The 12,927-nt window shown below is 39.6% G+C and overlaps 1 protein-coding gene across 1 annotated transcript in view; it reads left to right on the top strand.

Annotated features, from left to right (window-relative positions):
* ITGA1 (integrin subunit alpha 1) overlaps positions 1–12,927 on the top strand; it is a 164,402-nt gene that overhangs the window by 79,833 nt on the left and 71,642 nt on the right. The window contains exon 7 of the mRNA XM_061129817.1: positions 9,307–9,455. Within this exon, the coding sequence (XP_060985800.1) occupies positions 9,307–9,455 (149 nt within the window). The remainder of the gene's footprint in view (positions 1–9,306; positions 9,456–12,927) is intronic.

Genomic DNA, 12,927 nt, shown 5'->3' with positions numbered 1-12,927 from the left:
TATCTTTCTTTTTACTACACATTTTATGGCCGTTTCCTAGGAGCTTTAAATATGAGGGCTGATGCATTGTTTTGAGGTCTGAGAAGGCTATCCGAGGCGTGCAGCCAAACCCTGGTCTATCAGGTTGTATTGTGAATGAGGTGAATCTCCTTCTCTAGCCTCCTTGTCTCTGCTGTCCCCTATCTCCATCCATCACTCATCTGAATTACTTTTCCCATGTAAAGTTCAGATCACGACATTTCCGTGGATAAAAATTTCCTATCTCTGTCTGCTGAATAATACCCAAGTCCTCCAGTGAATTATAAGGCGTTTGTCACCTACTGCCTGTGCACTGCCTCCTTCTCTTCTTGCCCTGCAGTCACTCCTGCCTTGGCCTCCCCTAAACACATTGCTCTGTGTTCACAGGATTCTCTCTGCCTGGAAAGCCCTTCTCCACCCCAGGCCCCACATGCTAGATGAACTTCTGAGACTCAATTCAAATATGACTTTCTCTATGGCTATTCCACCCACACTTGCTAGGAGAAGTCCCTTCCCCTCCACATCCCCACAGCATTTTCACACTGTTAATCAACTGCTCTCATCACTCAGAAGCATCGCTTTTTGTTTCATGATCCCATCTGTCCTGGTGGAATGTGAATTAAACAATGACAGTGTTGTGCGTTAATCCTTATATTTATAGAATACAGTTCAGAGTTTGTGTGTTGCCTAGCAAATAGGAAGCAAGTCATTTATGTTGGAAAAATGTAATTTCTGGAATTTTTAAATTTCTCTTTGTGTTAAAAATCATTATTGTAGTGACCAGCATCTCTCACTCTCCCACTCAGCTTCATGAAGTCATCGGGCTAGAAGAGACTTGATTGGGGGGACTCTCCCCTGCCAAGACACTGTTCTACATTGTGTTTTTGTTGTTGTTCAGATGCCCAGTCATGTCCAACTTTTTGTGACCCCATGGACTGCAGCACGCCAGGCTACCCTGTCTTCACCATCTCCCAGTGCTTGCTCAAACTCACGTCCATTGAGTCGGTGATACCATCCAACCATCTCACCCTCTGTCATCCCCTTCTCCTCCTGCCTTCAACCTTGCCCAGCATCAGGGTCTTTTCTAATGAGTTGGCTCTTCGCAATGGGTGGCCAAAGTATTGGAACTTCAGCTTCAGCATCAGTCCTTCCAATAAATATTCAGGACTGATTTCCTTTAGGATTGACTGGTCTGATCTCCTTGCAGTCCAAGGAACTCTCAAGAGTCTTGTCCAATACCACAGTTCAAAAGCACCAATTCTTCAGCACTCAACTTTCTTTATGGTCCAACTCTCATATTCATACATGACTACTGGAAAAACCATAGCTTTGACTAGATGGACCTTTGTTGCAAAGTAATGTCTCTACTTTTTTAATATGCTGTCTAGGTTGGTCATAGCTTTTCTTCCAAGGAGCGAGCATCTTTTAATTTCATGGCTGCAGTTGCCATCTGCAGTGATTTTGGAGCCCAAGAAAATAAAGTCTGTCAATATTTCCGTTGTTTTCCCATCTATTTGCCATGAAGTGATGGGACTGGATGCCATGATCTTTTTGGAATGTTCAGTTTTAAGTCAGCTTTTTATCTCTTCTTTTTCACCTTCATCAAGAGGCTCTTTAGTTCCTCCTCACTTTCTGCTATAAGGGTGGTATTATCTACATATCTGAGGTTATTGATATTTCTCCCTGCAGTCCTGATTCCAGCTTTGCTTCATCCAGCCCAGCATTTCACATGATGTACTATCCATATAAGTTAAATAAACAGAATGACAATATACAGCCTTGACATACTTCTTTCCCAATTTGGAACCAGTCTGTTGTTCCATGTCTGGTTCTAACTGTTGCTTCTTGATCTGCATACAGGTTTCTCAGGAAGCAGGTAAGGTGGTCTGGTATTCCCATCTCTTTAAGAATTTTCCACAGTTTGTCATGATCCACACAATCAAAGGCTTTTGCACAGTCAATGAAGCAAAAGTAGATGTTTTTCTGGAATTCTCTTGCTTTTTCAATGATCCAGCAGATGTTGGCAATTTGATCTCTGTTCCTCTGCCTTTTCTAAATCCAGCTTGAATATCTAGGAGTTCTTGGTTCACATACTGTTGAAGCCTGGCTTGGAGAATTTTGAGCATTACTTTGCTAGCATGTGTAATGAGTGCAATTGTGTGATAGTTTGCATATTCTTTGAACTTTGTGTTTTAGGCTTTTCTTTTCAGGTGTTCAACACATGTAGCCCCATTCACCTCTGGTCTCAATTTCTCCCATAGTCTTCCCCCTCTTAACATCTTCTAGCCTCATATTTTTTAGTATGAGTCAATTTCATTGCATCACCTTCCATCAAGCAAGAGACCAACTAAAGACCTATCATATACCAACTTTATTGTGTTTCTGAGAATTCATTTCATTTACCTGTGAGCCAGTCCTGTTCATATGCCTCTCCGTAGAGACAAAGGTTAAGCCCAGATTCAGTTAACATGGCCTCAGAATGGTTTGTGTTGACACTTAATTTGAATCCATACTCTAATTAATTACAGTAGAAGCATGTTGTAAGGCAGGGCTTTTGCTCTGTAGTTTGGTAAAAGAAAACATAAAATGACCAGACCCAAAGACTGAGGACTTATATAAAGCTGTTGTACATCCTACAAACACACAGAAAACCTTATGGTGCTTCCCTGTCCTTATTCTCCTAAAGAAGTCATTGACTGGATATTATTAACTGTTGAATGAAAGCCCAGAAACTAAACTCATGCTGGACATTACAATTTAGACATGGTGTTATAACTCCAACTTAACATTACAAGGTAATGGTAGAATTCTAAAGGAGGAGATAATTCCATTCCTTCATAACTCCTTGATGTAGTATATATAATAGCTACTTTAAACATTTCTCTTTCTTAAATTCTCTTGTCATTCTTTTGTGACTTTTTTATGAGAAAAAAATCGTAATTTTTCTGATTTCTAACAGCATCATTCCTTCCATATTCCTCACATTCACTTCCCTCCTTGCTCTACTCTTAAAAGAAAGGAAGCCATTTGGATAATTCATTTTAATTCAGCAGATATTTATGAAGTATCTTATTGATAAAGTATTATGCTAAGTGTATAGCAATATAAATAACAAACTCTAAAACTTTGTCTCTAATCCTGAAAAACTTCCAACTTAGAGTCAAGGCCTATATTTGGAAAACTGCAATGCATGACTGTTTGCTAAGTCACTTCAGTCGTGTCCAGCTCTTTGTGACCCCATGGACTGTAGCCCACAAGGCTCCTCTGTCCATGGAGTTTCCCAGGCAAGAATACTGGAATGGGTTGCCGTTTCCTTCTCCAGGGGATCTTCCCAACCCAGGGACTGAACCTGCATCTCTTATGTCTGCCTGCATTGGCAGGTGAGTTCTTTACTGCTACCACCACCTGGGAAGCAATCCATGACAATGTGATATAAATATAACAGGTGTGAATGAAGCAGAGCAATGAATTGATCTTTATAAACAGGCAATTCACAATTAGAATAAAATAATATTTTCCAAGCTATGTTGTTTGAGGTGTGGAACATGTTCCACATAAAAAATAAATTCCCTTAACTAAGAATAAAATACATCAGGTCTTCCAATTTGTGATTCGCAATGCATGTTTTCATATGAAAGACTCTGAGAGCACTTTCAGAGTAATCCACTTTTGAGTCAGTACAGAGCAATTCAGGAGTAAGGGAAAACCTTGCTCTTTTGTATTATTGGAAATTTGTGGCCTTTTTTCCTTACAACAAAACCAGGCAGACAGACAGAGACAGAAAAACTGTTAAACTTTGTTTTAATGATTACTTTCTGAAAGTGTGTGATTATGGACTTTAAAAAAAATTATACATAGCAAACTTAGAAAGTTAGTATTCCCTGGAAAAGGAGGGTAAGGAGACATCCATTTGGGGTTTATCTGAAACATGAATGTAAATTTTATGTTGAAGTGGGAGGTTCTAAGTGTTCCTGTTACTCTTGTAGCAGGATTCTCAGCCAGTTGTGTGCCTAGTTTATGCTATACTGTGAATCAGCTTGCAATTGTAACTACTTAATCAAGAAGTTCAAACTATATCTCCCCAGGAGCTAAATGTGTCCCTGACAGTTGTCTCTGAAAAGTATCTGTTCCTCTATTGTTACTCATCCCTCACTTTGTGAGAGTTTATTGTTGGGGCTTCCCTGGCAGTCCAGTGGTTAAACCTTCACCTTCCAAGGCAGGGGGTGTGGGTTTGATCCCTTGATGGGGACCTAAGATCCCACTTACGCAGCCAAAAAAGAACCTCATAGAAAACAGAGCAATGTTGTAACAAATTCAATAAAGACTTTTAAAATGGTTCATATCAAAAATCTTTTCAAAAAAGAGTCTAATTTTACTATCTTCATCGACTTGTCTTACACTGATGCCATAAGCTACTCTTCACATTCTCCCTTAAAGAAAGCCCACAGCTAACCTAGTTGTGCCTTTTAGCGGCCGTCTCTGCCTACTTTTCTTCGTTTAGTAAGAATGCCTAGAATCGTTCTATCTTTACTGCTCCTCTCCAGTTCTCTGCTTAGCTCCACCCTCTGGGTCTTTGGACCATTCCAATACAATTGGCTGCTTCAAGTCAAATATGATGATTATTGGTTTTTTGTCTTTTTCTCAATCCTGAAATGATTTAAATGTCTTCACTGATCATTCTTGACAGATCTTCCAGGCTCAAGACTGCTATTTTTTGCTTTCTCCCATTCTACTTTTATAACTAACTGTCTGTTCTTGACCTGGGCAGCTTGTTTAGGAAGCTGGATCCTCCTTCCTGCCTGAGGGCTGACCTGTGAGACAATAAATGTGCTTATGATTCTCTCTTCTATTCATTCCCTCACCATGTGTGTTCATCACTTTTTCTCTTAACATAAGAGAGAATTTCTTAAGAAATTCTTAAGAAGTAAGAATTTCTCTTAAAATTTCTCTTAAAATAAATAAGAATTATTTAATTCTCATATTTATTTGACTTGGTTACATATGCACCTATACCCATTATGTTAGTACAGATCTGTTTCACCTGCATTAAATTTATAAACTAAGCTGGGACTTAAATCACTCCTTTTAAAGTGAGTCTCACACAAAGCATTATGTACGTTTAATGATGTGGCTATTTTCCTGTGATGAAAATTAATAAATGGCATCCTTCTCTGAGAAAGACACAGCAGAAACCTTATTCTGATTCCTAAGGAAATAAGAACCCCCGTGTCAGCCAGGGACCTACACTGAATGTCATCTTCCTGAGATGTGAGTTTCCACTGCCCTCTTCTAATTTCCCACGCTTCTTCATATCTCTCTTTTTCTGCTTATCATTATTTCCCTCCTATCTCAGTTTTCTACTTGCCTATGTGAAGTGGTACACTCATCTAGTAAGAATGCACGAGGGTCAACTGTGAGCAAAGCAAAATAGTGGCCCAGGATAAGAAAATACCAACAGCTATGACGCAGTCCTGCCCTTTACCCCTGCCTGCCCCTTCCGAACTTATAATGTCGTTGAGAGATAAAGCATGTGTACAAAAGCTGAGAAGAATGCCGTGCTCACAGGAGCAGCACAGACAAGTTTGCTTCAGAGTTTGGAGAAAGGGAAGATCACTATGGACTCTATTGGCAACTAGGTGGACAAAGTTGTGTAGAAAGTGAAACTTGAATCTTACCAAATGGGTAGGACTTAGCTTAGTTGCAGGGATAAGGAAGGACATTTGGTCTGGGTAGAATCCTGAAGAGGAGGATGAAGAGAGAATGTAGGGCCAGATGGTTGGGTGGCTGAAACTCAGGGCGGGGGAAACTGAATTTTAACCTATAGGCCTAGTGTTTCAAGAAGCAGCTTGAAGTTCTACCTGTTTTCTATTTTAATTAGAATTGCAGTTCTCTTTTAAAGTATATTTCAAAAAAAAATTTTTTTTAAATAAAGTATATTTCAACATCATTGATGTAGGTAATGAAGAGTTGTTGGAGTTTTTGAATAACGAACGCATGTGATAAAAGCAGACTCTTAACACAGTTTATCTACTATCACTATGTAGAAGGATTTGAAGACAGTGGAAATGGAGGGAAGAAGATCAGCAGTGTAGAGACCATGATTGCCATGGTCCAGGTTCAAGGCAGTCAGTGGTGTCTGGCCTGGGCTGAAGAAAGAATGCAGAAGCATAGATAATAACTGTCTTAGATCCAATCCCCCAGATGCAAACTCTGAGAGCAGGAGTCAAGTGATAGCAGTTTACAACGGGAGTGCTTCCAAAAGAAAATAGGAAGGGATTTGGGGGAGCAAAACAGAGCATCCAGGGAGGGCAAGCAAGCGTGTGGCTTCAGGTGAAGTTGAGGCCTCAGCTGCGTCTGGAAGGGGCTCCAGGTTAAGTCAAGGGGCCCATCCTGCCTTGCCTGTACTCAGGCCTTGCCTATGGAGCAGGGCAAGGGATGAGGAGGGAGAAAACTCCAGACACTGCTGACTCTTGGAACCTTTGGGGCAAAGCAGCTCTAGCAGTCCAAGGACAGTCATCTGATGAGTCTCGGGTTCAGCTGTGAGAAGCAAAGCGTACACAAAGGGTGAGGGAATGAACCGTTACGAGTTCTCTTATATCCCAACATTTACAAAAGAATGAGCTTATAAAAGTGAGATATATGTTAAGTAGACAGAGAGATCTATAGATAGATATGATAGATATAAGACATAAAACATTGATATCTGACTTACCAAGATGTTATATTTTCCCAATTTTCCCCAATAATCCAATAGTTCATAGTATGCTCTCTAAGATATGAAAAGTGTGTTGTAAATGTAAAGTGTTACATCATAAAGCAGCCTTATTTAGTTGGAATGACTTCCTTCTCTTCTCACGTGAACTCCTCCCCATGTGTAAAGGAGATGCTTTCTTTTTCCTGAGGAGTTATCACCTTATCACCAGAATTTGCCTGAAGGGAGCACACTCACTATTAAAAAGTACTAGGATGGTTGGGCAGTGCTGTGTGCAACCTCATTTGAGATTCATGAGCAAAACTTTAAAGAGAAACCAGTCTATGAGGCATGTGGTTTTTGTCTAACAGCATTCAGTGTCACAGGATCACTCACAGAGAAGGAGATATTTGGACTTAACCACAGTTGGAAGTTAGCCAAATTAGTTAATGCAGGGGAAAAAAAGTTTAAAGGAGATAAATGTTTGCAAGTAAATGATTATGGTGTTGGATCATGGAATCTAGGTTGGATAAAAAATAAAAAGTAACATATATGAATTAATTGGAAGTCTTAATGTGGTCAAGGAATTGATGAATTAGATATACTAGGTAAATGAGCCAAAGTTAATGGTCAGAGAGAAGAACACTTGACATTGAGATTGAGGTGCTGCAATTTTTCCAGATGACAAGGTCAAGGAGAAGACCTTGGAAGCAGATGACATAGGTGAGCTAGAGGAAAAGATTACTAAAGCCAAGGAAGTCAAAGAAATAAGAGACTAAGGTGTTTGATAGAGTCATCCAAGTAGTAAAATATCTAAGAATAATAACAGGAGTGACAGTTTTCCAAGTTCTTTAGTCTCCTGCTTAATCAATCGAAACAAAGAGAAATAAAAACAAAACCAACTCAGAAAGACGCCCTGAATGGATGAGCAATTAACTTCTGCAGCAACACAGCACTGCCCAACAGAATCCTAGTACTTTTCAATAACTTCTGTTCACCATGGACCATAAATTAGGCACAATGATTATGTCTAAATAACAAAATAATTTTACTTTTATTTACACTGAGCATTTATACACACAAAGACAATGGCAAAGCTACATGGTTTCCCTTAATAATTATTCAGTATCTCCCTGGATCCCTGGTTAAAAGCTGTTAGGGTCATTGGGAAAGTAATTTAAAAGCTACTCAAAGGCTGGTGGCTCAGTGGTAAAGAACCCACCTGCCAATATAGGAGACGTGGGTTCCATCCCTGATCCAGGAAGATTCCACATAGAGCAGAGCAACTAGGCCTGTGTTCCACAACTGTTGAGCCTGTGCCCTGGAGCCTGGGAGCTGCAGCTACTGAAGCCCACACACCCTAGAGTCTGTGCTCCTCAACAGGAGAAGTCACCGCTATGAAAAGCCCGCACACCACAATGAAGAGTAACCCCTGCCTATCACAACTAGAGAAAAGCCCTTGCAGCAACGAAGACCCAAGACAGTCAAAAAACATTTTTTAAAAAAATTATCTAAAGAAAAAAACAGTCCTTTGGGTAAAGAATTCTCTCTGAGTCCCTAATTTGGGGGTAGGAAGGTTAAACAAAGTAACTTCAGGCACAGTTCTTGATATAGGTTAGTTTATTGGTTCACACCAACCTTCAAAGGAGGGTGCAGAAAAAGGATTAAGAAAATGGGCAAGGGGAAGTGAATCAGTTGCACTTAACCTTCAAAGTCTTTTGACTTCATGGTGGCTTTGCAGTTAGCTGCTTGCATTACCCACCTGTGGGAAAGAAGGAATGAAAGGAGTATGGCAGTAAGAGAGAAAGAAGACAGAACAAGAGAGGGAAGGGCTAATTTAGGAGCCATGAAGCTATAGCTGAGCTACAGGAAGCATACATGTGTCCTTGCCAAAAATATCCCTGATCATTCGTCCAACTTCATCTTGCTCCCCTCTTTCCTCCTAGCTTGGCCCAGACTCTATTTGACTGTATTTCTGTTCTCAGAGCACCTACCTCTTTACCATCTCAGTTTCCTCACAGGCCCAGTTCCTTTAGTGTGGACCCCTTCCACCCTCACACTTGCCATCCAGGATGGGCCTCCACCCTCCTAGCACGTATCTTTTAAGTCTCAAATATCTCTTCTGAAAGGGCTTCCCTGAGCACCCATTTTAAAATACGCTTCTAGGTTATACTTGCCAGTGATAGCTTTTCTGTTAGTATAGCCTTTTTCACAGTTTGCAGTTGACCCTGTGTTTGAATAATTCTTGTGTTTAATCTCTCTCTCTCCCTCTAGTTTAGAAGCTCCATGAAGGCAGAGATCATGTCAGTTTTATGTTCTATCCCAAAGCCTACCAGAGTCATTCAGTAAACACTGTTGAAGAGAGAAACCAATCATTTAAGAGGTTTAATAAAGCACTCTCATTTGTGTCCTTTGGTATATGAATATTCACAAATGGCAATGATTATTGCTGTCAAAGTAGGATTTGTGTACTGGTAGAGTTTTAAACCCTTTGGAAAGACTAACTTGTATTATTACATCTGATCCATGTGTTTAAACTGAAGACAATTAAAGCGGAAGTCTGCTAGATGGATAAACACAGTGACTTGGTGTTTCAGGTTGGAATTGTACAATATGGAGAAAATGTAACTCATGAGTTCAACCTCAATAAGTACTCATCAACAGAAGAGGTGCTTGTTGCAGCAAAAGGAATAGTCCAGAGAGGCGGCCGGCAGACCATGACAGCCCTTGGAATAGACACAGCAAGGTATGTGTGTTCAGACACTCAGTTGTGTCCAACTATTTGCTGACTGTAGCCTGCCAGGCTCCTCTGTCTGTGGGATTCTCCAGGCAAGAATACTGGAGTGGGGTGCCATTTCCTCCTCCAGGGGTTCCTCCCAACCAGATTTCAGGGATTGAACCCTCGTCTTTTAGGTCTCCTGCATTGCAGGCGGATTCTTTACCACTAGCACCACCTGGAAAGCCCACAGCAAGGTACATAGATTAAAAAATAATAATAATAAGCCAAAGTAGAAGACTGTGCAACAGTAACTGCTTACAGTCTAGTGCTTTGGAGTATTAATTGAACAGTTATTAATACCTTAGTAATATTTAAAGCCACCTTGTTGAAATCAGATTCAACTGATTAGCTAATAATTATAGGATCAAATTTTCTATATTACAATCTCACCATTCTTATCTTTCCTTTTATTCCAAGATTTTGATTGATGCAGAACCAGTCAAAAAAATGTGGTCTACATTATCATGTTCTTGGGTACTAAGACATAATATTAGATAATATCTTTTCCCTTTATTCTCTGTTTTCAGCTTCTAGTAATCTTGGTATAAAAAATGGATTAAATTAGTCCACTTCTGTTCAGTATATGTGTATACCGTAATATGTCTATAATTTTACAGCATTTCACAGATTTAAATTTACAGATGTAGGGTTGTTGAAGCTCTCAAATAAGAGTTTTTAAGAAGGCAAATTAAATGTCTTATTTGAAATCATTTTCAGTGAAAAGTTTGAAAAGAGGAAAGGATTTCATCTTTGATACCCTCTCTTTCTCTTCCTTACTTTCCCCAAATTCCCTCTAATTCACATTCCTCCTTTCCTCCCTTCTGTAGTTTCCTCCATGGAGTGCACATAATCCACTCTGGCTGAATTGCATTCTACAAGGATCTACAGAACTATCCTTTCCTTACAGTGTAGGGCATCCTCTTTTCTGTATTTTTCCTGATCCCACTCAGCTCTTTTGCTTATTTCTCCCCCTTAATCACCATGAAAGCTTCTGAACAAAAACTGAATAGTACCAAAATCACAGGAAATCAAATGAGCAGTATAACTAATGTTAAGGATCCTTCTCTTAAAAGCCTTCAACTTCTGGACTCTCACCTGACTCTGAAAAGCCCATCCTCCCATTCTGGTTAAGATCCATGTTCTAAGAGGGCTAAAATGGTTAATATGGATACTCCAAAGAATGGATTGAATCTTCAAGAATTTTAAATTTCATGTTCTGCTTCAGACTCATAAATGTTAGAAAAGCATGTGGTTATAGTTAATATGGGGCCCGTGAGAAAAATAACCACAAACAGATGGGGTAATTTTACATTTACCTGCCCATAGGATCACCAGTTTGCATGCACAGAAGTGCACGTGTTTAGGTGTGCTGAGTGTACTTTCTTAAATAATTGACTAAATGTGACTGTACATTCAAAGTAAATCAAAGTGTTCTTTGAAACTCTGGGCCTGTAGGGAGCTGTGTCCTCCAAAGGCAACCACTTAAGAATGAATATTCATCTTTGAAAACTAACTGACGAAATATTCTGACTGCCTTGCTCCTGCATAAATACCACTCTAAATACCATGTCCCTATATGGCTTTTGCCTCTGTGTTTTCACAGAAGGTCTAGCTGTGGGACATAGAGTTTATTGAGTTTTGTATATAAATAAAACTCCATAATGACATTGCTAAGTACTCTTCTTATACATTAGTTTTGCATGTCTAATTGTTCTTTATTCCTTTCAGGCAGGATCAGTTCAAACAGTAATTCTAAATATTTAGAATCCTTACTTCCATTTTCAGTGTTTCCTAGTTAAACATATTTTTATGTCCCCTTATCCCTACCCCTGATGCTGAAGCTGAAACTCCAATACTTTGGCCATCTCATGTGAAGAGTTGACTCATTGGAAAAGACCCTGATGCTGGGAGGGGTTGGGGGCAGGAGGAGAAGGGGATGACAGAGGATGAGATGGCTGGATAGCATCACCGACTCGATGGACTGAGTTTAAGTAAACTCCAGAAGTTGGTGATGGACAGGGAGGCCTGGCGTGCTGCGATTCATGGGGTCACAAAGAGTCAGACACGACTGAGCGACTGAACTGAACTGAATTGAACTGATCCCTACCCCCAAATTGTCTTTCTTTTCGTTGTTTCACATTATTTACTCATAAAGCCTGGATTCTCCTGTCCCATAGAAAGGGATTCTCCTGGGGTGTATTAACGTATAAAGCCATGCAGACTGGTCAATGCTTACTTTAAAGAAAGCATAATGGATAGTGGTAAATGGGGGTCAAACATAATTTGCAGGAAACATTTGAAACATAAAGGGTATACACATGAGCTCTGCCAATGCTACCCATAGAAAGCCAGTCCTGGTTTCAGAGCTACCAGATTTTCTTTAAGGAACGTCTTTTAATCATCGCCTTCAGCTGATGTTCATTCAGTTATGGCCTTGATCTTCAAGAGAGTCAGGAAATTTTGGCAGTCTTCTAAGATAATGGTCCCCAGCCTTTTCAGCACCAGGGGCTGGTTTTGTGGAAAACAATTTTTCCACAGACTGGGCAGGAGGAGGATGATTTCAGGGTCACTCAAGTGCATTACATTTATTGTGCACCTTATTTCTGTTATTATTATATCAGCTCCACCTCATATCATCAGGTATTAGATCCTGGAAGCTGGGGACACCTACTGAAAGGAATCAGAATTATAAAAAGGATTGATATCTCATCATATCCATGTCCAGATTTCGTTTAAAGGCTAGACTTCTATTTTTCACCTTTATAGATAGAAATAAGTAAAAAATCTGTTTGTCTGGTATAGAGGGCAAAGATACACAGTTCCCCAGTGGTCAGTATTTAAAAAAAAAAAAAAAAAAAGCTTCTTTTTCTCTTTTGAAAATTGTAGGAAAAATTGAAAATTAAAAAAAATAGTACCACAAAATCCTATGTACACATCAAACAAAATCAACAGTTCTTAACATCTTGTCATATTTGTTGTAAGTCCTTTTAAAGGGAAAGTAAGCACAGATGAAATTGTGTTGCTCACGTCACCAGAATCCTCTCTCCCTCCTCACACAATACCTGCCACTGTGCATTTACTGTATATCTACAGTAGAACTAATGTTTACCATGGCAAACCATTGGGAGGTTAAAACGAGAGGTGTTTCTTTGGTGTATTCCAAACTGCAGCTGTTTGTCCTCACGACCAAAGTAAAATATTTATCTTTCTGTTGTTTTCTTATTTTCTTTTGACCAAAGTGAAATATTTAAATAGACTATTCAGTACAATGATTGGTACATTTTATACCAAAATCTAAAAAAATATTATATGAAATCCATTCATTGTTTTAGTCCTAAGTAAAGTGTACTCTTATGCAAGACTCCAGAGGGGAATGTGAAGTGAGGAAAAGAAAGTAATAAAGGGAAAGTGTGCCTCTGTGTGTGCGTGTATGTGTGTG

The sequence above is a fragment of the Dama dama genome, chromosome 25 (assembly GCF_033118175.1).
Source record: "Dama dama isolate Ldn47 chromosome 25, ASM3311817v1, whole genome shotgun sequence".
In the NCBI taxonomy this organism is placed as follows: domain Eukaryota; kingdom Metazoa; phylum Chordata; class Mammalia; order Artiodactyla; family Cervidae; genus Dama; species Dama dama.
This window is presented reverse-complemented; position numbering and strand designations above follow the sequence as displayed.